The sequence below is a fragment of the Cryptomeria japonica genome, chromosome 4, assembly GCF_030272615.1.
Source record: "Cryptomeria japonica chromosome 4, Sugi_1.0, whole genome shotgun sequence".
Taxonomy (NCBI): Eukaryota; Viridiplantae; Streptophyta; class Pinopsida; order Cupressales; family Cupressaceae; genus Cryptomeria; species Cryptomeria japonica.
The window spans coordinates 255,375,196-255,400,261 of record NC_081408.1 but is presented as its reverse complement, the minus strand read 5'-3'; the positions used below and the strand labels follow the sequence as shown (position 1 = coordinate 255,400,261).

General features: G+C 34.0%; 1 protein-coding gene across 3 annotated transcripts; it reads left to right on the top strand.

The window, feature by feature from the left end:
• On the top strand, positions 1-23,856 carry LOC131065552 (RNA polymerase II C-terminal domain phosphatase-like 1). 3 transcript variants are annotated; one of them, XM_058000094.2, is made up of 14 exons: positions 3-1,431; positions 2,098-2,574; positions 7,776-7,986; positions 8,205-8,362; positions 8,453-8,523; positions 8,714-8,819; positions 8,949-9,035; positions 9,297-9,887; positions 10,081-10,144; positions 20,594-20,976; positions 21,150-21,230; positions 21,403-21,468; positions 22,560-22,636; positions 23,411-23,856. In XM_058000094.2, exons 1-14 carry the CDS (start codon positions 1,147-1,149, stop codon positions 23,472-23,474), a joined length of 2,721 nt encoding a protein of 906 aa, XP_057856077.2. In that variant the 5' UTR covers positions 3-1,146; the 3' UTR covers positions 23,475-23,856. The 3 variants fall into 3 exon arrangements, with proteins under 3 accessions (XP_057856078.1, XP_057856077.2, XP_057856076.2); XM_058000093.2 differs by having other exon boundaries at positions 8,450-8,523; XM_058000095.2 differs by lacking the exon at positions 9,297-9,887 and having other exon boundaries at positions 1-1,431; positions 8,450-8,523.
• Positions 23,857-25,066: the final 1,210 nt, after the last annotated feature.

The following is a 25,066-nucleotide window of genomic DNA, read 5'->3' as shown; positions in this document are numbered from 1 at the left end:
ACACATCCTAAACCTAGCCATTCTTGGTATATTTTGTACCCTCGGCGGTTAAAAGCCGGGCATCACGGTCACCCTTATCACCCTTCGGGTTTCAAATCGTGTATAAAATGGTAGATAGATACATGTTTAGATTCATCTCGAATATATATTTTCTACGACTGCCATCACAGATATTCTGAGCTTCCTATATATATAGATTTATAAGATCAGAAGCATTTCTAGGTTTTATGATTTGGTCATTGGGTGGGACTCATTGTTTCCTAGTGTTGTTCATTTTACCTTTGACCTGTATTTGTTGTTAGGGAGTGGAAGCTTGTAGATCCATCCCGTTATTTAAGTTTTCCTTGATGGGTTTCAAGGGTTGAATTGCATCTGGAATTTAGGGTTACTGTTTTAAGGTTCTAGGGTTTGTTAGGGTCTGTTTAGAAATCAATCAGTCTTTAGGTCGGTTCTCAGAAGGATTGACAGAACTTTGTTCCCCTTTTTGTTGTCGGATAGATGCATTTTTCCTGCATTATTATACCTTTTGAATCATTACATGACAAACAAGATAAAATACTGTTTGAAGGGTAATCCAAGAAGAAGTTAAAGCATCTAATTTGAATATTTTAAATAATCAGCACCATCAAGGGTAAAGGGAAATGGAAATGGAAGCAATGGAATTCTAATGAAACGCCTGAATTTGTTCTTATAAGGCTTGAAAAAAGGACCCAAATCAATGTTATATTGAAAGAGGAATATTAGAAATATGTTTTCTGTACCCCTCGTGCAGAGCATTGAACCCATTTGATCATTCAATGGCAATTTAGGATGGTAAATGGTAACAAGAATAAGATTGAATAGGAATTTTAAATGTGAGGTCGTATAATGTATAATATTTATGCTGGGCAGTAATCGAGAGATGTGGGATTCAGGAATTGAGCAGTTTTTTGAATTTTGGTTGACCAATTGGAGATGGTAGGCTGGCAGACTGGTTTTGTTAAACACATCAAATCAATCTCATTCTAATGCCTTGTTAGTAAGGGAAGAATCTGGCATATTACTGTTGATTTTAGATGTGGAAAACTGTAAGAGAAGGGATTTGACATTTATTATCTATATTTGTAATAGACTAAGAAATTGCCTTAAAAGAAAATATCAGTGAGAATGGCTTGTGAGAAGCTCAGTTCTAAGCTTTATCATGGAGATACCTATGTGGGAGAAGTGTGCATCTATCCTCAATATGAAGATGCCTATTTGATGAGTATAATTAGCAAGGAGATTCGTATCTCTGAATTTTCCAGTCAAAGCAAAAGGTGTTCACCTTTAGTTGTGCTACATTCAATTGCTTCAAATGGGGTCTGTTTCAAAATGGAGCTAAAGGAACAACAGTCCCAACTTGATCACTCAAATCTAATCTCTCTTCATAAATCATGCCTAATAGAAGCAAAGGTACTTGCCCTCTTTTCTTTAGTATTTTTGCATAGTAATTTTCCTATAGTTTGAATTTCTAATTTAATAGAATGAAAGTACAATGAAAATCAATTTTGTAATGCACAACTAGAAATTAAAATGAAATTATGATAGTATCCTTTGTTTGAATGAAGTGGTTCAATGGAATGGGTGTACACCGAACAAATCAAGAGCAACCTAATAGGGAGCAGCTTAAAAGTCAGCTAAAAACAAAACCAAATAGAATAAACATAGCATATGGTAAGATACCAAGAAATGCTCAGAGAGCTTACAATTTAGTCTGTAGGAGGTGTAGAGGCAAGCTAGTTGCTCTCACCATCAGAAGCTTGGAGTTTTTACTTAAACCCTGATTTACTTCAGAGTTTTAGAATGGATATAAATATTATATTTCTCATTTACGATTTGCTGGCATTAATTATGTATATTAATCTAGCATTTTAGTTAAGTTTTTGTTCCAATGCTGTTGACAATGTTGATCCCTTGGCATTTTGTTCACATTTGGCAGCGAATGTTGCATTCTTGTTGTGCAAACTGTTATATAATTTAATTTTACAACATGGAGGAAAACAGTTAATGTTTATTGTAGTCTTATTGTCTATAATAATTCTCAGTGTTTATCATACGTTTTTTCTTTTGGATATGCAGACTGCCATGATAACACTTGGAGAGAATGAGCTTCATTTAGTAGCTATGTTATCTGAGGATAGGCATGATCAGGTGCCATGCTTTTGGGGATTTAATGTAGTTTCAGGACTCTATGGTTCTTGTCTTGGAATGTTGAACCTTAGATGCTTAGCAATTGTATTTGATTTAGATGAAACACTCATTGTTGCAAATACAATGCGTTCTTTTGAAGATCGCATTGAGGCTCTTAGACGAAAGATTTTGGGAGAGGTTGATCCTCAACGTGTGGCTGGACTGTCAGCAGAGATAAAGAGATATCAGCAAGACCAGAAAATTTTAAAGCAGTTTTGTGAGAATGATGAAGTTTGTGACAATGGAAAATTATTCAAAGCTCAGTCTGAGATTGCGCCTGCTCCATCAGACAATCATCTGCCTCTTATACGCCCAATTATAAGATTGCATGAACGAAATGTTATTTTGACACGAATCAATCCCAATGTAAGTAAATTTCCATGCCTGTAAAACTTCCATGGCAGATTTATTGCAATTCTATCTAGGTTTTTTACTGCCTGTGGTTTGCTGCTTTAATCTTAGCAGACTTTAAGTTATACTGCGGTTAAAATAAAAGAAACATTTGTAATGTCAGTATAATTTTTTAGCTTGTAAGGTTGACCAACCAATTTGTTTCATGACGAATTTATTGCAATTGTATCTGGGTTTTTGATTAGTCTTGGTGGACTTAAGCTTTACCGTTGTTAAAAGTAAAAGAAACATTAATAAGGTTATTGCTATTTCCCACCTTTCAAGCTTCTTGTTTCTCTATAATAAGGATCACGTTCGTATACTGGTTAATTTATGCGAACTGAGGGCACATTTGGTATTTGGAAGGTATTTTTGTGTAATGATTCTTTTTTCTCTTTTTACACTTAAATTTTTGAGGAGAGGCCATAATATTTATTCTGCTTTTACTATTATTTTACGAGAATAAGACTGAAATTAACATTGTATATATAGACTTTGAGTTTATGGCCCTTGTTATATGAATGGACAAGACACTGTTTTATTTGTTTCCCTAGTTTAAATGAGAGTGTGTCCACATATCAATGGAGCCTGTAATATAAAGAACAAGGAGTAATAAATTATATGAAAGTTTTCCGTAGTTAGCTATCTTCCCCATTTCTCCATCTGGTTAAAACACCAAAACGTTGAAAATCTATCTTCAAAAGTATGCAGTGTGCAATTTAAATACTGCTGTGCAAAGATGCCATAGCACTGTCCAGAATGAACTTGGGAGAAGAGAAATTGGCTTGTGAACCCTAGGAGAGCGCTGTATCGTAAGATTAATAACATTAACAGAATAATCATCATCATCATCTGAATTTGCTTGGTTCTATTTCTTAAACATTATGAATTTTATTGGAGAATTTTACATTAAATACGTTATTGAAGTTCAATTCTTGCACTCATACACAACTCAAATACGAATTTTAGATTTTTCTGTTGAAATGCGCCTTAATCATTGGTAAGAGGCCTCCCTTTTACTATATATAATATGCCTTAGCTGAGAAGATATCTAACTCTTCATACCTTTATCATGATTCCTAATCATGGAAAGTAAATACAAACACTATTTTACACAAGTAACACTACGACTGAGGTGCATGCCTTTTGGCTTTTGAACCTGGGTCATTGTGGGTAAAGTGCCCCACCTTACTACGTGATAGATAATATAGAGAGCGGGTTTTTGATTTGGCAGAGTTTGCCTTTGCTTTTCAGATTGTGAAGTTACTATAATTGTGTGAAACCCTTCTCTATCTTCTGTTGGTGTAATTTGATATTTCATTGATGATAGACTGTGTCCTAACTTCAAGTGTAATATTGCACATATTTTATTAAGTTTACTTAGAATAATAGGATAATTTATTTCCCTCGCCTGGGTAGCTAATAAAGATTTGTCACCATTGATTTGAAACTATCAAGTGCCACCACTGCCTTATCAACTTCTGATTGATAACAATTAGGTGCCACATTTGTCTAGTTAATGGCCATCTTTGTCGAATTTGACTGAGTTAACTCATCTTTCGATTGGGAGTTAAACTCATGACCTCTTGGACATGTCATTATGACTCACTCATCCAAGAGACCTATTTGATTGTACACTATCTTTTGTATTATGGTTCATTAGATTTAAAATTTCAGACAATCAATTGACTTATGAATAGAAATACAGTATCTTGTCTTTTTGATTTGTGGTTAATTCATTGACATTAGCTCTTAGTCTTTTTTTTATTTGTTTTATTTATTTTTATAGATAGGATAATGCTATTGTATTAATTACTTGATTGATTGAGCCACAATACAAAAAGTAGTGTATATATAGGCCTCTTGGATGAGTGAGTCAGGATAACACATTTTCAAGAGGTCATGGGTTAATCTCCAATTAGGAAATGGGTTAACTCAGTCAAGTGAGATAGAGGTGGCCCTTGATTAGATAGAAGTGGCACCTAATTATCATCAATCAAGAATTGATGAGGTAGTGGTGGCACTTGATGGCCAATAAAGGTTGACACGTCTTTTTTAGCGACCTAGGTAAGTGAAATGAATTAGCCTATTATTCTAATTAATAAAATAGGTGCAATATTACACTTGGGACATAGATGATCATAGGTGAAATATAATATTACAGCACCATCTTCATCTAGTGGGAAATCGAAACTGGGAATTATGGATTCATTCTTTGATTTCATTTTCTGCCAATTTGCACTGATCTGGGAAAAATGTACGTAAGTATTTTTTCTAATGATTCGGACACATTTTTAAAACCTGAAATGCAACCCCAAGTTGACAATCTAGGTTGGAAAATATTTCCCTAAGCCTAAAACATAAATGTTGGCCCAGCTAAAAACAAAGATTGTGAAATTCTGTATAAGGAAAAGGCTTCTAAGACATGCTATCATGCATTTCTTGCAGAGTCTATTCCAATTGATCATAACAAATAGAATTCCAATTCCGAAAAGAATATAACATAGAACCAAATAGCAATGAAAATCCCAAACATTGTCGAGTGTATCTCATTAGCTTTTATTTAAGCTTTCTCTTAATGTCTTCGATTTCCTGAAGTGTGGCTGATCATCAAAATAAAATGTCGACAGATATGTAATACATTTAGTTTACTTATACCCTATTGCATAATCATATCTGGCAGATAGCATGCCCAGCTAGAGCTGACCTTATAATTTGGTTATGACTTATCCAGAGATAGTGATCTGAACAAAAAATTCAGATGAGACAAGCAAATCTGGAAGCTAAGGGTTTATACTTTACACCATTTAATACCCCAGCCAAATATCATTTCACACAGTGATGAGTCTACAGTACATAATTGCAATTCTAGACTGTAGTCTTATAACTGTTCTATCCTAGAAATGCACGAGCATTGTGTGATCACCTTGGAAGGAATAAAACTATTCGAATCATTATGGTTGAAGTATCTGATGTGTGTCCGCCACAATTTTAAGTAAAAAATGTCATATGAAGAGCAGGTTTTTTAGGGGTAAAATATTTGCAATCCAAAGAGTAACGTCAAATTTTAAGCTATTAAGGATAACTTGAAATTATATACAGTTATTTAAAATACTGAAAACTTTTGCTTGAGATTTAGTTATGCCAGACTTACAGCTTATACTTTATTCTGAAGGTAAGGTTTAAAGGTAACATTTGAGAGGAAATAATATTATAATATAGGTTGTCATTTGTGGGATAATGTAGCCAAAGATATAGGCTCCAAGTTCCATTTCTTTATAATGTATGATATGTTTTTAGTGATGTTGTGTATCATGAGAATTCACTCAATTCTTGTAGCTTTGGTAGTGGTTACCAGTCATGATTAATAATATATCATTATGCATTTGTGTATTTATAAGATTGTGCATTATGAAACAAAATGCAATCAAGGAAAAGTTCACGCCAATTCATCATGTCGTTTCAAAGTTAGCATTTAATAGTTTTTTATAATGCGTCTCTCTCTCTCTCTCCACACACACATGTATGTATGTATATCCTTAGTTCTTTAATCTGAAAATTGGCAACCTGGCTATACCTCCCATAACCACTGCTTTTTGTAACGTTGATACAATAGTTTTTAATATCCTATCCTCACAGAAGTAATATATTAACTTAGCTAAAACAATTTTAGGCTAACAGAGTCCTAGTTGAATGTGTAAAAAACATTTATTCTATTTGTTGGCTCTTTTGTGTTATAAGCTTGACATTTTTGAATTAGTGCATTTTATTTAGTTGTATGGGACATGGGTTTAATTCAAATTGGGTTTCACCCCCCCAATTAGCTGGGTTTTGATTTCCAGAAGCTTATATTATTATACGATGCGGGAATAATTGCCTCATTTTCTCTTTGAAGTGTCATTTGGCTATCCTCTGCAGCCAAACACACCTCTTGATTGACTCTTCACATTCCTCTCAAGGTCCTCTTTTAACTAATGCAAGCTCAAAGTTCAACATGGTTGATTCTAATTGACCAAGTAAATTAATAGTTTACTACATGATTGGTCAATACTCCAAATTGTTCAACTAATTTCTTCCTTTGTCTTATTTTTAGGCTGGGTTTGATTCTGAATAGCATGCAAGGATGGATTTATTAATTGTGCATGGAAAATTTTATTTTCTAGGACAACTTCGTCACAAATTCATCAGGATGAGTTGTTTGGCATGAATTGGCCTTTGTGATCTGCTTTAGGAAAACATTTATGCAGGAGCATCATATATTATTTTGTTGGCTCTTTTTTGTTTTAAGCTCGATATGTTTGAATTAGTGCATTATAATTGTAGCTACTTTAGCTGTCTCATGGGACATAGGCTTAATCCATTTTAGGTTACATGTGCCCAATTAGCAAGGTTTGATTTCCAGAAGCTTACTTGTTACACGATTGGGGAATAATTTCCGCATTTTCTTCTTTAAGTGTCAGTTGGCTATTGTCTGCAGCCAAACCCACCTCTGAATTGACTCTTCACATTCATCCCAGGGCTCTCTTTTAACTAATGCAAGCTCAAAGTTCAGCTTGGAGGATTCTAATTGGCCAAGTAACTTAATAGTTTGCATCCTAATTGCTCCATACTCCAAATTGGGCAACTAGCTTCGTCCTTTGTTTTATTTTTCGGATGGGTTTGATTCTGAATAAACAGGCAAGGATGAATATGTTCATTGTGCATTCTTTCTGGATAATCTTTCTCTAGGACAAATTTGTCTCAAATTCATCAGGATGGGTTGTTTGGCATGAATTGGTGTCTGTGACATGCTATAAGAGAACATATTATGCAGAGAGCTTTCCTAAGGCTCTCTACCCCATCCCATATGATACCTGGACCTTTCTAGAATGTTTTGATCACACATACAGGTCTGCCTGGAGAAGCATAATTGCATGGAAGATGTTGCTCTAAGGATCATAAATGCCTCCTAGCTCTTACAGCTGAGATGCAACATGTTGAAATGAATTTACATTACATCATGACCCAAATGAATAAAGGAATACAATTGCACTAACTTGACAGGAAATTGTTGTGATTGTTTGCTTTTTGTTTGTGACAAAATACTTTTACTGGGGTTTATGATACATCTAGAGTGAGATAAAATTAGTATTCTATTATTGGGGTGAGACTCAGACAGAATTGTATTCTTGTTTCAGATTCGAGATACCAGTGTCCTTGTCAGGGTGCGCCCGGCCTGGGAAGAATTAAGAAATTACCTAATTGCTAATGGGCGCAAGCGTTTTGAGGTTTTTGTTTGCACAATGTCAGAAAAAGATTATGCTTTGGAGATGTGGAGGCTTCTTGATCCTGAGACAAGCTTAATTAGTCCTAGGGAGCTCCATGATCGTGTTGTTTGTGTCAAGCCAGGTAAATATTCCGAACCAGTAACGTCGACACCTAATTATGTTAAGGAGATATGTAATTCAATTTCAAAGGTTCAAATTTCAGCAACTGAATAGAATTATATTTTCTTCCCTATGCTAATACTTATTTTGCTTGTGATGTCAATATTTGCACTTGTTTTTAAATAGCATATGACTCAGTGTTGCTTTTTTTTGTTGTTCTATTTTCTATGCTTGTTGTAGGTTTAAGAAAGTCTTTAGTAAATGTCTTTCATAAAGGAATTTGCCATCCCAAGATTACAATGGTAATTGATGATCGATTGAAGGTCTGGGAGGATACAGATCAATCACATGTGCATGTTGTTCCGGCTTTTGCACCCTACTATGCTCCATTAGCAGAGGTTCTTTGATTTCAATTTTAAATTTGTGATTTCTTTGATAAAGTTTCTATTACGTTGTACTGATTTCAATCAGCATTCTCTGTACAGCAGACAAATGTTCCGCTTCCAATATTATGTGTTGCAAGAAATGTAGCTTGCAATGTCAGAGGTGGTTTTTTTAAGTAAGTAATATGATCTAGAAATGATTTTATCTATGATTGTAATTTTTTATTTTACTTTCCCAGCCAAGTGAGAAGTTCACATGAAGTTTTAGAGAATAATTGTTGAAACTTGGAAGTCTTTGTGTAAGATTCCTTGTGTTTGTAGGGTCTAGGCATCTTCTAATTTTTCTTGATTTTTGTATTGTGACAGAGATTTTGATGAGGGTCATATACAAAAGATGGATGAAGTAGTCTATGAAACTGACGTGACAAAATTGTCAGCTACACCTGATGTTAGCAACTACTTGCTAACAGAGGTCAGGATTTGGGATCATTTTGTGATTCTGATTGAATTTTGCATTGCCCCTTTCTGTTTTAAGATTTAATTTTTAACCATGAAATCTGAATATTGGATGTGTTTGTTTTCTTTTTGTATTGGGGTTCAGGCAAAAGCAGCTGCAAATGGCAATGCCAATTTAGCTGTTCTTAATGGCACGGCAAATTCTGAGATTGAAAAGAAATTGGATCTGCAAGTAATTTTGTTTATCCTTTTTATCCTCCTATCCCAGGTTTACAATATGAGATGTGGCTATGTAACTTGTTATATTTATATTTCATATATAGCCCATCTTTTGGGTAATCTTCAGGGTATATACTATATACAGTAGATTGTTAATTGTCTCAGATTGTCCTTTATTATCTCGGTTATAATTTTTATTTTATTATCTTAATTTTCTAATGATATCATATTTTTTAATATTTACATCAGCATTTATAATTTTGATTCTTTTCAGGATCAGAATTTACTTTTAAACACATGCCCCGCCCGTGTTCTTGTGGACAATCAAGACCCAAAGTCATTTATGCAAACTTTGCAGCAAGCAAAACCGATTGTCCTGCCTCCTTACAGTGCTCATACTCAACCATGTGTGAAGGTTCCTCAATATTCTCATGGAGCTTCACTTGTAGTGTCTTCTAATTCTTTACCAGCTGATACCATTTTAGAACCAAGTGATAATGGTTCACCTGGTAGAGAAGAGGGTGAAATCCCTGAATCTGAATGTGATCCAAACATGAGGCGCCGGCTGCTGATTTTACAGCATGGCCAAGATCCTGGGCAACGTGACTTCAACTCCTATGAACCTCCTTTATTGAGGTCTATGACACAAAGTAGTCTACCACCTAATCAGATTCTTGCTGGATTTGTGGGAGCAGGAAAGATGTGTCAACAGATTCTGAAAACATCACATGAAAACACCTACGATTCTGAATCTCAATCATTTGATATTTGTCATTTGAGAAACAATTCTTTTTGTTCTGGCCCTGAAACTTCTTTGCCCTCAAACAGGAATATCCGCGAATTCAAGAGATCACTACCTAAAAAGGTGTGTTACCTCTTGGGATTCTTAATGAATGCATTTTAGAATGGAGTTTTGGCTTTTGTGCATTACAGATCTTGTTGAGTTGGTTTCTTTATTAAAAAATTATTTTGAAAGCATGTTATTGTTCCAGTTGGTTTGAACTGATAATGTAATTGCTTCATTTTGACATAAATTCTTATGGTGAGATTCATGGCAGGTTTTTGGTGGGGACGATGAACTCAAGCGTGGGTACATGCAACGTGACTATTCTTCTCTCTCAGGTATTTTTTTACATGAGACAATTAATGTTTGTTAGAGGAAGCACTAGTTACTGGCCTTTGTGTGGATTGAAAAAAAATTGATGCATGTAGTAACTTAATAAGGGAGGCAGCATGGATCTTGACGTGGTTTTTCATAAACATGAATTTGCTTTCATAAATAACTGCATTTGTTTTGATTTCAATGCACAACTTTATCACATCCCCCAAAGACACCCAATTTTGACTGGTTGTAGGCAGGTGTTAATCAGTTTCACAGTAAGTGTGATGGAATTGTCATCTTAAGTTGTAATATTTAAACATTATTCAATCAATAATGATGTTTAATTTAGAAAAGTGTGATGGAATTGTCATCTTAAGTTGTAATATTTGAACGTTATTCAATCAATAATGATGTTTAATTTAGAAATCTTAAGCCCCATGTGCTTATCACCGTTTCATCAATGTAGAGACAAGTGAAATATTTTAGTACTAAGAAACGTACCCAACACTCCAATGTTAAATATTAACTATTTAAGGCCAGAGGAAATCTTTATAAATAAGAAGGAACTGCCTAAGTGGCTGAACTTTTTCTTTCAAACATATTGTGCGGGACAAAGTAATGCACTGCAATCCCTGTTAATTGCAACTCTCCCCAAGTACACTCCAAACTTGCTGGAGCAAATCCACATCTTACACATCTGGGAAGTTGAGCTACTTTAGTGAGGAGCATAAATTGCAAACATCGGTCTTTCACCTTACCAGCTCGAAACATGTGTATCATGATAGTTGGTGACCTAAATTTATCCAAAAGTAGGTTTAGGCTCGGCAAGGAAGTATGGGAACTATGTGGTCTGTTCAATCATTTCATTCAAAGGGGGAAGCCAGTGTAGACAAGACTAAAGGGAATCCAATGCCCTTTCCAATCTGAAGATTATAAATGACTGGATGCTAGGCTGTTAGGGGCACTGGGAGTTTGAATGCTGGCTGGGTTTTAGATGCCAATATATGCTTTTTTTGGGGGATTTGCTGCTGCGTTTTGGGGTGGTCCTATGCAAGCTGGAATAGCAGAGGGGATCCCGGCTTCTGCCAACTGCCGCACAACATTTATTCAAATCCTCTCATGGTGTTCCTACCCATAAGGACCACTAAGGAACTATGCAACAGTTTATGCCCTATTGGATGCCACAAATGGATGGGAAATTTGCTTTATTTACATGGATTCAACCCATTTTTGGTGTTGTGCATTTTAGGATATTGTGTGATGCTATAAAAAGGAACCTATATTGATTCAGTCAAAAACATTTTCGTGCTTGTGATTTGTGCTTAGTTGCTTTATTTTAAAACCTTAACAGCTGTAGATGTGAACTATCCGTACCTGTACCATGATATTAGAAACTTATGCTGAAATTCTTATGTCATATAAAGTTAGATCCAGGACCATGCTTAATCCTTGTTAATGCTTGAATGTATTGTGATAAACTAGATAATATACCTAAATGTCTTTCTTAAATCTATTGTGTGAATTAGAAATTGTGCATTGAGATGGCTGTACCCTTCTAGTGTTAGCACAGAATATTATTAGTAGGAGTTGATTAAGAGCAAGAAGGAAGGATGGACGCATTCTCTAATCATCGTATACATCTATCTACCTGTAAAAAGATGACCTTTATTAAAAAGTTAAAAATGATATTATGGGTAACCTTTACTGTAAATAGAAGTTCGAGGGATGTAGCTCAAAAAGGTGGAAGACTCACTGAGGTTGATATTTCCTTAAAATGATATAGAACGAGGAGATTTGTGATGATATGAACAGTGAAGTGCTGTGGATAGTATACCTGACCTAGAATTGTGGATAAGAATTGACAAAAATAATGAATGTGGAAACTGAAGCCATATGAAGTGATGGGTCCGTGTAAGTTGGTCCTGGGATTTTTGTTTTCTTGTTATCTCGAGAATATCAAACATGTCAGTGTGTCTTAAATGCTAGCAAAATCAAGTGAAATGATAACATACTTGGAGGCAATAAGAAACCTTACCAAAGATGCAATAATTCTCTATTCTTGGAGCTTAAAGAGAAACTGATGCTGAACTTTAACCTCATGTTTGATTTTGTTCATTAACCACATAATTAACCACATATTTCACATGGGTTGGGGAAGCATTTGCTTTTCTATTTAAAATAGGATATATGTTGTTAACAAAATGGGAAAAAGGATGCAAAGGAGTAGAGAATGCATGCTCCTAGGGAAGCAACTTTTACTCCTTTTATACATGTAAACCCAATCTGAATAGGAAAACAAACTGTAATACTCTATTAAGAAATCAACAGATGTTTGTTAATTAATGTTGGAACAGCAATAGCATTTTATGTCCTCTTTTCAAAATGGGATTATAATAATAATAAAATAAAATATAAAATATAAAATAAGTTTAATTTTATCAAAAGTCAAGGGGCAGGTCTATCATGACTATTGAAGGAAAAAGATATATAAAAGACACCAAACAAGAAGTAACCGCTATATGAAGAATACATCTTTTATTATCTGATTAATACTCCTTTCGAACATGGAACTGCAGTTCATATAACCTGAAGACGAAACTCCTCATGGAACGTATTGAAGGATAGAAACCCACAATTTCTCAAGAGTGATTTCACATTTAAATCACCATTTTGCGAAGTTGACTGATCTTCCAATAAACATTATTAAAATTTCAAAGTATAACATTTGCTGCTTGTCAGTAAATCTGATTGCTATCTTTTAAATAGATATTTAATTGTGCAAAATCAATTAATTATCAGAAATACCAATTGGAAAAAGTATAGTTTCCAGTGTATAAATATTGTATAGAAATTTAAAATTAAACTTGATTGTATATTACGAAATATTCCCTCCTGGATATTCAAAATTTCAAACAGGACAGTACATAGCACTAGTTATTAAGTTGAGTGCATGCAAATTGTATAACTGTATGATTTATGTGATAAAAAAATAGGAATAAGCCTTTAAATTTTCAAGGACTTAGCCCCTTATATTTAGTTCAAATACATCCAAGATGATATAATAGGAAGGAAAGATCAAGAGGAAATAATTGCTAGTAGTGCATAAGTAAGTGTATGAGTTAGGCTAATGATGTCTGATTAAATCAATAAGCTATGCTTACAATTTATATGTATGTGATGTTTGATTAAGTTAAATTGATTAGGCCAATATATTAGAATGAATTGGGGTTGGTAAAGAAGTTGTGTCTTGATTGATATGATGTATGCTTTCTTTTCTCTTAGTAAGGGGTATGAGGGATAGATATATGTACCTGTCATATTGTGGATCCTCTCAATAGGTGTGTGAGTCAATTATAAGATGAACTCACTATCTTACTGAAGAATTTTCAAAATATTCAGTGATAATGTCCTAATGCTAAATAACATTGCATAAATCAGACAATAATGAAAACCTTAAAATACGGAAGCATGCACAGATAATTACACCTTCAAAAAACTTTCAAGGCAACCTCCACAATTGATACAACTCAGAGCTGCACAAAAAATCACTGTACTTGGTATGTTACAATCTTTATATGTCGCTCCCATCTTTATGCTAATTTAGCTAAAAATCTAATCTTTCAAAAAAATCAGCCTCATGTCTTTATCACTTATAAGGATGAGATGGAAGATAAGTCTAAATATTTATCTACAATTTATTTACACTTATTTAGCTGAACAAAAAACTTGAACTTTTGTCCTTCAAAGAGAAATCTGTATTGTCCCCTTCCTGATTTGCCTTAGGGTTACATCTTACCAAATAAATATCTCTTTAATAATGCAATCCTGGATTGGATTCCTGCAATCACAACATGAACAACATGTGCAAATATACACATATATAGTTTAATCATTGGGGTTAGGCAAGTACATAATATTCATAGATTATCAACAATGCAAGCATATCAGGGTTTGGGGGAAGAGACGTGATGGGTCTGCCCGAAGCCATTTCTACACCAAGCCCAAGAGTGGATGTCTACCACAGCCCTCTTGCTTGCTTGGTGGCTTGTACCTGCTTTCCCCATTCATTTCTCATCTTCGGGAAGACACATGCCCTCTTGCAGGATCGGGGGGAGGTTGTAAGTGGGTTACTTGACTCTGTAAGTGCCCTCTTTGTCCTAGGCTGCAATCTTCCTACTAGGACGGCTTCCTTATAAGCCCGTGTGCCACCTACATCTTACTCTTCAGGCCTTCTCCCACAAGAGGGATTTCAGACAATCAAGCATATCTTATATTCTATAGCAACATACACTTAAGCATTATCTATTATGCATAATCAACAAGTGATTGTAAGAAAGATAGTGCTGAGGAAGGCAGATCTGATATCGTATCAGTCTGTTGTATTATGCCTGATTTGAAAATGAATTCACTTTGGTTTATATGCTGTTCAACCTCTATGAGTTGATCCTGGACTGAAGTGCTGTTATGCCGAATGCTTCGATCTTCCTTGGCAAATGTATTTATTTACTGACTGTGCTTGGAATCTGATTCTGCTTGAGAGATTCGATGATGATTGTATTCCATTAATTGCTTACTCTTTTATACCTTCATATCTCATTGAGGAGACACATCCCTTTTAAAAGAGATATCCATTCAAATGGGTCATGTCTCCTCATTGCTGTCTTATTATTCAAATCAGATCTGCACTTCTGATTTTTCATTACAGTGCTTATTTTCTACTCCTCAAGTTGATCTCCCGTGGGTGTATTCCTCAAATGAAACCTTCATTCATTACAGTGCTTATAGAGTTACAACTTTTAATCATTTTTGCCCATTCCTTTCTACTTCCATTAATCCTTCCTTGATTCACTTGCTTCATTCATTTTTTCCCTTTCTCCATATCTCCCCCTCTCAAATGAGGTTCTCTTCTCCCTTTTATATATCATGTTTGAGGGAGTCACAACTTCTCATTCAATGTCTTTTGACCATTCATTAACTTAATTAAATTTTAATTTTTTTTTTCTTTTTTTACTTTAATTTAAATTTTATTTTTATTCTATTGTATTTTAATTTTACTATTATTATTTACTATGAAATTCTATTTTAAAGTGGCGACATTAACTTGAAGCACTTGAATTTTTCAACATGTTGGCACTGAACCTATGCAGAAGTTCCTAGCTGAGCAAAAAAACTCAACACTAACTAGACAATGTGGGATTTCCAATGACCAAAAAAGATTATTATTGGTTTATGAATGAATGGGTACAATTTTAAATGGCACATGTGATCTCTATGAGGTTCTTATATTTGTTAAAATGGATGAATGGGGTATGTCTAGTTCTTACCTTGTTTAACCTTTGTATGTCCAGGAACTCTATTCTTTCTGATACATAATTAGAATGTATGTTTTTTTGGGATGTAGTCCTTATAATACACGCAAATGATTATATTACTAACCTTCTTCTGAAATTGTTAGTGAATTAAGTGGATGGTCCTTGAGATTATTTACTTAATAAGTTTTTATTGCCTTATGAATGAGTGACCAGTTGGGACCCAATTTACATGGGCTCAATTTGTTGCTTGCATGGTGGTAAACTAGCTCCCAAAACCTATAGGACTATGTGCATAGGTTAAGGAATCACCTTATGTGATGATGTAACAAGATCAACCAATCTAAGGTCTGAACCTTTAGGACAGTAAGTGTTAGATCTGTTGTCGTATAACTTTTTAATATGAGAATGTGAATGCTAGAACCAAGATAGATATAGGAGTTGATTTCTATGGCATCACATTTAGGGTTGAGAGATGGACATTGGGGTCATAGGTAGTCCTAAATTCTTAATGCATAGCTTGCCCTACTCATCCCTAGGTGATCATTTGAATTATAAAACCTATGACTCACTCATAGATAAGCTTTTGTACTCCAACATGACAAAAATTAGGGAGCGTGCTTTTCTAATAGAAGTAATTTGCCAGATTATAGGGTTAGTTAATTTTCACCAATAACATGTGGGTGGTCAACAAGAGGAGCTACCTTATTTTACAGATTTTATACAGACTTTTGCAATTAGCTTGTAGACAACAAATTCCATGATCTACTAATCTCAGGAATTTAATATAGGTATTGGTGTATTGGAAGGAATGTGTGTTTTGCTAATGTTGTCTTGTTTGAAGTTTGATTCTAAATGCTTTATTTGTTTAATTTGTTTAAGTGATTGATAGCGTAACCACTGGTCCTAGGTGAAGCAAAACAATAAGATATTTTGATTATGTTTATTTGGCCATATGATAAGTTCGTTGCTGGAATCAAGTTTGATACATGTGTATTCTTGTTGACTTTCAATAGTAGCATCTAGGTGATAGATATTGGGAGCTAATGTCATATCCTGGTGTATTCTAGGTGACTTTCAATAGTTGGCTTTTACTAGTAGCATGCAAGTTGTAGATGCAGGAAGCTGCCCATGTTATGATAGGGCTTAGCTAGTTTTTAACAGTAGTATGCAAGTGATAGATGCTAGGAGAACCACACGCTAGGTTGGTTTGACTTTCACCAATAGTGTGTATGTGATAGATGTTAGAATTCATTGACTCAAAGATTTAGGAGGATGTGGAAATCTTATTTATAATGTCATGTGTTGTAACTAGTTGTGAAATAGGATAAGTATGGACCTGTGGTGCAGTGTGGAATGCGCTTGTCTTCCTTTTTATCATTGTCACCTTACTAAAGGGTTTATTCATTAGTGAATTGGATAATAAAATGCATGCAATAGGGTCGAATCCACTTCTTATTGCCATCTGGTTATATGTATATGTGGAGTATGTATGAACTGTTCATTATGTGGTTCTGCTTTCCTATTTGTTGACATCATCCTATCATTTGTTTGAGATATACTTGTTATCGTACTATTTTACATTGGCTGTATAAGCTTAAGTAATTGTTATGGTCCAAAAGAGAGGTTAGAGATCTCTTTCTTGATGCGAAGGTGAAGTCTCTCTATTTTTGTATGTGAACCATAGAAGTATAAATCTTCATAGATTCCCCAGTCAAGATGATTTTTTCTCCCAGAAATCCAGATTTAATCAGTGGTGATTTTCAACAATGTTCAACAATTTTTAAAGATATCGTGAAAAATCCTCCTCGGGGTGCATTTACTATCCACCAACATGTTGTGATGCCCCAATCGAACGAATTCACTATTTAATCATGGATGTTTGTTGATTTTTAATTTTTTATCATAGAACTGAGTGCTAGCCACTGGGATGTGGTTCACCATCAAAGATTCACCAAATTTCATCAATTTTTTGAGGCAAATAGCAGGTAGGCGACCTTGAATGGATGTATATTTCTAATAGATTTTAAGGACTGTAAAGTAGAGACACATTCGTTGGGATGCTTCTGCATTTAATGTTAAGGAAATTAACATGGAATGGTTAATAGATGTGCTGTTTTTTTCTCAATATTCAACTCTATTGTCATTTGCCTTAGGCTTGTAGTAATGCTTTCCATGTACATGAATCCAAAGAGACAATTTAGTTGTAAGTAGTAGACAATATTAAAAATACCAAGGAAGGCTTCTATCTGTTTTTTTTAACATATTTGAACCATATAAGAGGACTTGCCAAAAGTAAATATAGAAAGCCAGACTAAACTGAAACGAAACTCTATTTGCATGATATCAACCTAAAGAGATTTGTTTTCTTCAAATTCTTGTGATCTTGGCTATTCAAAAGAATTTTAAGATTTCAATTGTCAACAATAATACCAAAGTGGTTGTTTAGATTATCAAGATCAAGTTGGGACAAATTTCCTTTTCATATGCTAACAAAGTGTGATGATTAGGAGCTTCATTTTGACACTGGCCATCAAGTTTTAATGACAAGCGGGTAGGGTAGTGGCAATTGTATAATCAAGTGGTAAGCAAAAGTATATACAAAACAGTTTATGGAACCAGAAGCAGAAAAGCTCCTATTAGAAAGATAAAAATCAGTTTGTAGTGTTGTAAAAAATGAATTGGAGCAATATTTTATATTAAAATGAAGGATTGTTTAGACTATATTCAAATTTCCTATATATTCTATAGGCTTAATGCTTTGTTAATTGTTGAAACTCATTGCTTAAATTCATGCCTTGCAATTTTTAAGGAACTACTTTCCATTTAGGATTGTCGTATACATGGAGGTTCAAAAGGCCTGCAAGGAGTACAATAGCAGTACATGAGTTCTTTATACATATAGCATAACATTCCATGCATGTTAAATAGGTATGAAGAAAACTAAAACATGCCTTGGGAGAAGTGATGCCTTAGTCTTGTGAGCTTATCTTAATCCCTCTTGAGGTGGGCCTCGTATATTTCTCTTTAATGATTTAGATAGATTTCAGCAACAACTGTCCCATTGAAAGGGAATGTTCCTAGTACTTTGATTTTTCATTGAAACTTGTTTCTCTAGTCTCTCAAATTTTGAACTCAGAAGTCCATCAATGTTTTAGGAAAATTTACTTGAATATTAGTAGCTAAAATTGTGGCTCAAATAGTTCCTCTCTTCTTTTGTAGTAGCAAGTCTTTATTATCTAATGGAAAAATATTTAACACTCCTTTAATGTTTTATAAATCTGCTAAAATAGTTATGAATGAGAACATTTTAATGTCATTTATGGTATTTTGAGATGTAAGATTCTGTTTCAAAAGCATTTTCTATTACTCTATGTTGAGCTATTTGATCCAAAACGTATTAAGTTGAATTTTACAATTGCTTCCTTTGTCATATAATTTCCCTTTCACACTCTTAATATAGTTCTCTTTCACACTGTTCTAGAAATTGCAAGTAATATTAAATCACAAAAATGAACCAGTTGGTTCCCTTTTTCTAGTTTATGATGTCTGCTCAACAAAGGAAAACTGTCTTTTTAATGACTTTTTTGAGCCCAAGGATTTTGAGATCCTGGAGGCCAATTTGGATAGTTATGAGGTTGAACGACTTAGGAGAGGCTCTAAACTAGGAGCTTCATCATCATTACCTGCAGCTCTCTAGCATAGTAGCAAGGGTCATTGGCTACATTTGATTTTTTGGAAATTTAGTTATTGACTTTGTACAAACTATATTTTAACTGAAATTTTGTCAACTGTAACCATCTAGTACTTATATATGCACTATGAAGTATGCTTTGTGCAATGCAATGTAATCAGCGATATGAATATAAACAATAAAATCCTATTTTGTACAATTCATGGGTTGAACTGTCTGTTTTATTTTCCCTCTATATCTCTATGCTGTTGATATGCCCTTAAATTTATATAAAAAATTATAATAGTTTTTGCCTTTTTTTCTACAATTTTTTTATTCTTTTAAAATCCAATTTTTTGCTGTTTTTTCCAAAAAAAATTATACTTCTGGTTTGCCTATTTTTTCCCTAAATGATATTTGCTGCTATGATGTGAACCATGGAGCCTTTGATTCCCTTAATGAGATATGGAGGCAAGGCCAAAGATTTGGTTTCCTGAGGAACAGGTATAGGTCTAGAGATATGTCATGGTATAGAGAACTTATCCTATTTTGTGCAAGAATGTAAATTTGTGGCATAGAATTGCTGCCATTGCCGTCATTTGGTAAGGTTACGAATCTAGCACTTTTAAACTTGTATAAATTATTAAGTTATAGAGATACTTGGTGCCTCAATTTAAGATGGACAAATGTCAATAGGAAGTTAGGAACTGGAACATAACTGGTTGGTCATTTTTTTTGTGTTCCACGAGGTAGAGAGATTACCAAGATATGTGATGTGCTATGCTTTAACTATAATCCATATCAAGGGGGCAAAAACTAGTAGTCACCAAGGGTGGTTATTACAAACTTGTTCAAATTTTCAGCTGACTAAACTTACATCTCGAAATGATCACTTCTATGCATTTGTTTGGTACCAAGAGTTGGGTGATGTGTCATTATATGTCATGCAGTGTGAGTCTTTTGCATTTCATGGTGGAATTTGTTAGAATCCTTTGATTGATTTCATATTAATTCAAAAATATCATTCATTAATATTCATATATTGGATATTCAATCATTGTGGGATTTTGACCTCTGTGTGAAATTCATCTCTATGATGACCAAATTCCATGAACAGTCATTACTTTAATATCCTCTTACACATGTATGTTGGTAAAATTCAGAATGCAGAGGGATCTGCAAAGCACACAAACATTTCTAAGTTTTTTCAAAGTATGGGAAGGAGCTGTGACTATTAGAAAATCCAACTTTAATTGAAGGATAGTACTGTAGTTTATAGTTTAGAATCAAACATTTCTGTGTTCATGAGCTGCAATAATTAGATTGTTAAAGAATTTGGGTTTTAAAATAAATTAAATGATTTGTTTCTCTTTTAAATGAGGGGCTTGTCTTGAAGGGTTTTTCTGCTTTATTTTGTTTATGCTTTTCCATTGGTTCCTTCTGTGAATTCAGAGCTTATCTCTACAAATTAAAATTGTACCGTGCAGGAAACCATACATCAAAGCCCAGTTCAGTAAACTCTGGAGGTTTTTGTAATGGGAAAAATGGATCAGGCGAAAAACAATCAAGAGATTTGCAAAATGCAGTCTCTTGTAAGCCCATGGAAGCTGATATACCTATTGCAAGCACATCTGAGCAGTCAAAACGTGTAGATCCTGATTGTATGACTTGGTCCACAGAGAAGATTAGTCATGAAAAGGATGGAGATCAACCTTCTTTGGAAACCCAAGATTCTACGGGTTTTGTGAGACTACCTTGTGCAGGTGACCCACAATCTGCAGGTATATCTGCACAAGCAACATGTTTTGAGCAAAGATCGGATGATAATGGGAATGTGACTCATGATCCTGTCAATGCTCTTAAAGAATTGGTATGACGATGCTTCTGATGCAATTCATGCCACAAGATTACCTTAAGAAATTATAAGTTAAAGAGATTATGGCTATGTGATATTGCAAATTTCTCAACTGCAGATATACTTTTTCAGAATTTGAAACAAGTGCAAAATTTAATATGTTAATAAAGGTTAATTATTATTTTCAGTGCACAAAGGAGGGACTTAGTTTTCATTTTCGAAACCAGCCTCTAAATGGAGCTTTAAATGTGATGGATTCCCATGCACAAGTATGTTCTAAACATTTTACTCACTTTTTACATAAAAAAGATTTCCATTCCAGCTAAATTTGTTAGGAAGTTTGCTTTTCTCTAGGATAACATTGTAATATTGTTTCCTTAAAGTTATGTGCTTAAAAACATAGAGTTAAAGTCTGCTGTAATGATGTTCTCCTTTTGCTAGGTTGAAGTAGCAGGGCAAATCTTGGGAAAAAGTAATTCTCCAGTTTTGGAAGCAGCTAAGCTGCAGGTAGTTATATCTTTTTCTTTGATGAATAGATTTTTGTTTAATATTTATTAACTCAAATTATTTTGTCTGGTGGAGAGATTTGTATCAACATGTGCATAGTTAAGACAAGTAGGTCTGCAACTGTTCCGGTATTTTTAGAGATTACAAACTTTTCCTGAGATACTACAGCATGAGTTGTGCTTAGAGATTCTAAGTTGGTTCTTATTTCTTTCTTTGCCTTTGTCCCTTAATAGTATAAACAGAAATTAATGTATGCACAAAACAGGTATCGTTACTCACCCAAATTATTAGGTGCAACTATACAAGCCAGAACTAGGAAGTTTGGAGCAAGTAGTTTTTCATGCACTAGACTTAAAATTGTCCTTGAACCAACTTTCATTTCTGAGTAGCTTTCAACTTCCAGATTATGTTCCTATTAATCAATTAATTAAGTTTTATAATTCCTATTATAAGAGAGTTTCCGCCCTTTATTAGAACAAGAAGGCGAGCTTCATTGCTGGTGTCTCTAAGTTCTACTATTTTTGATAATGTGGTTCCTGTTTGTGCTCTCGACCAAACTTCCATGCCTTAGCTACTTAGGTTTCCTTTTGGAATTTCCTCTGAAGATCATCAAGAAAGGTTAATTTTATCGTAGTTATGAATGCTTCCCTCTGAATTGTTATATTATGATTCCTAGGATGAAAGAATATTAAGATCTGTTTATTTTGATTTTGCTCAAGTCCAAGGTCTACGCTATCAGTAATTTCTGTTTGATACCGAGATGAAGCTTACCCTGTTCTCTTCTCATGGATTCTTTTCAGAGGTCTATTTTTCTTCTGTGCTTTCTCTCTATGATAAAAATGTGTTCAAGTATATTAAGAAATATAATCCTTTATTGAATTTTGTTTATTGCTCAGAGCGGTACCCTCTTGTCAGAATGTTTTCTTAGCTTTTCAGTATATAAAATCAGGCTGATTAAAGGCGTTTTGTTCTATTTGCTTTATGATCTCAGTACTTGTCAGCTGAAATGTGTGTACATTAGCCTTTTTGTAAAGCCAGCTTTGTAAATTTAATTAAGTGGCTTTTAAATTATAATGCGTTTTGAATTCCAGGCTGCTGAAGAGGCTCTTAAGAATCTTAAGGCAAGCATAATCAATCAACAGTCTCAAAAGCGCTTGAATTCTAACAGGTGAGCAAATTTTCCTTGACTGATCCTTAATGTTTGTTTAATCTAAGGTATCTCGGACATGTTTTCTATTATAAATAAAGTTAATTTACACACCTAATGCTCCTATCAACTATTCAACTTCTTCTCCATGCCTGTATTGATGACATTTGTATTGTAGCATTGTTTAATAAAAACTTGAAAATAGAAACTCTGCAAATATACTTAATTGCAAAGTTTGCCAAAGTCCAGATTTCCAATTTATGAGATTTTTCTGATAACCACTGGTGGAGTTACATTAGCAATACTAGTTTTATTAATAATTTTTTGCTTGGTCAAATGGCACTTTATTGATATCATGATATGTGATGAGAGTCAAAATGTTGAAAGTTAGTCTGTAATACCCAAAAATAAAGAATGGTGCAACTTTTTCCAAAACTACTGTGTTTTTACAAACAGAAATCAAAATCGTGAAGTTCTGATACACGAGCATATAATTAATTATAATGTGAATTGAAATGTTTTTTTCTCTTTTTCTATTCAAGTTTTATGCAAAAGATTTTTCTCTTAATATTCTATTAAACTTAATAGGTGTTGAATACTTCTTAAAACACCTCAATCACAAATCAATTTACAGAACACCAGTTTAGAGGAATTACTCAACTTTCGTATCTCTTTGTGTTGCTCAATTGGCAAAGAAGCAAACGTTCTCATGAGTTGATCTTTTACTTTAATTCTGTACATCTCAGCCAAGTAGAAGAGTAAAAATTTATAGTCATTCTGAAATCAATTTTGCAGGATGTCGCCAGATCAGCCAAACAAAAGGATTAAGCAAGAGGAATTTCTAGAAGTGGGACCTTGAGTTATGGTCTTCTCAACTACAAGAAGAGAGCTGTAGGATCATATGACTGACAAGAACTATTGTAGAAATATTACATCGCAGAAATTCATGAATGTGTACACTAGTGATTCAAAGAGGGCCAAATTATGTTTTGTTCTCCCAGGTTGTTCGGAAACAAATTGTCCTAAACAGGACTGCATATTTGTGAAATTGGTGAAGCTTTGGAGTAAGGCACCTTGATGCGCCATGGACATTGGTGAAAGTCCATTGTTTTATTTTAAGCTGAACCAAATGCAGATTTTTGTGCCAATCTACAAAACTTGGTCAGCTTGAAAGATGTAATCATCAATTTTCTTATGTATTTTATATTTTCAACCTGAATAGATCTTTTTCTGTTGCTGAATCTGGATGCATTTCATGTCTTCGTATACTCCCATGTTCTTTTTGGTGATTGTTTTTGGATCGATTGTCTTTACATACATTTTCATAGACGAGAGGATATAAAGTCCAAATATAATATACATGTGAAATGAAATACGAAAGTGTAGGTTGATGATAGAAGCTAGGAGGCAATGAAAGCAGACTGGCTCTCACAACCAAAGAAGTACGAAGGACGAAACCTATTAACATAAGAAAAAGGATTTAGTTTTTGGTATGGTTGGGTAAAGAAATATTCAAGTCCTTGAAGATGATAGCCACCCTAAGTTTGCTACACTACTATAAAACTTTAGCGTATGAATTTTAACAAAAGCATGGTAGGGAACTCCAAGTTATTCTATCATTTTGTAACTTTGTTGCTATTTGCTAGTCTACACCTTGAAACAAGAGGCTAAATGAAATATTCCTTTTCAAAATAGGAATAATAATATCAACTATTTTTAACGAAGAAGAGAAAATTTGATCCTAATGGACTTATGCATTAGAATAAGTAGTCGCTTTTAAAGATACAAAATTGCTTGAAGACATATCTAGTAAAGAGTTGAGAGGATCTTCCAAGGTTAATGGACAAACTTCAAGGTATCCTTTGTAATGCTATATCCAGTTGACTTCATTTCAAATTTTAACTTCAATAAAAAAATAGCCACTGTCCTAATAGTGTCATTACAAGAGTACAAGTGAGCAACTTAAAGATCACACTTTGCATATTGTAATTCTTCTATACACTTGGATTACTATTTGTGGACATAGATAAAGATTATAATAGAGAAAATGAGAGCAGTCTTAATACAATTTGTCTGTTACCTTTGAAAGATCATTACTTATTAATCGACTTTGATAAAGAATATGCACAAAGCTTATCCTTAGACGATGGGGGAAAATAAGAGGAGTTTTAATGCCATTTCGTTTATGCAAAGCATATCCTTACACGATGGGGGAAATGAGAGTCCTAATACTATTTCGTTTATACACTTCGATTGAGCACTACTGAGATTTATTGATGCACGATAAATGAAATATGCTTGTTCTTTCTCTTTGCTGGGTGAGTATTGTTGATGTGAGAAGTGATTAAATGGTTTTCCAATGGATTTTAAGAGAAAAATATTTGGGAAATATTAGTCTATGGAGAAACTTGAAGTTGTCAATCGCACACCACATTTATTTGCTAGTCCAAC

What these genes read in the sequence shown, in the direction of transcription:
- LOC131065552 (XM_058000093.2), top strand. Translation starts at nt 1,147, where the DNA reads ATGGCTTGTGAGAAGCTCAGTTCTAAGCTTTATCATGGAGATACCTAT. An exon ending in GTCAGAGGTGGTTTTTTTAA is followed by an intron (nt 8,524 to 8,713) that starts GTAAGTAATATG and finishes GTATTGTGACAG; the next exon opens with AGATTTTGATGAGGGTCATA. An exon ending in TCAATGCTCTTAAAGAATTG is followed by an intron (nt 20,977 to 21,149) that starts GTATGACGATGC and finishes TATTATTTTCAG; the next exon opens with TGCACAAAGGAGGGACTTAG.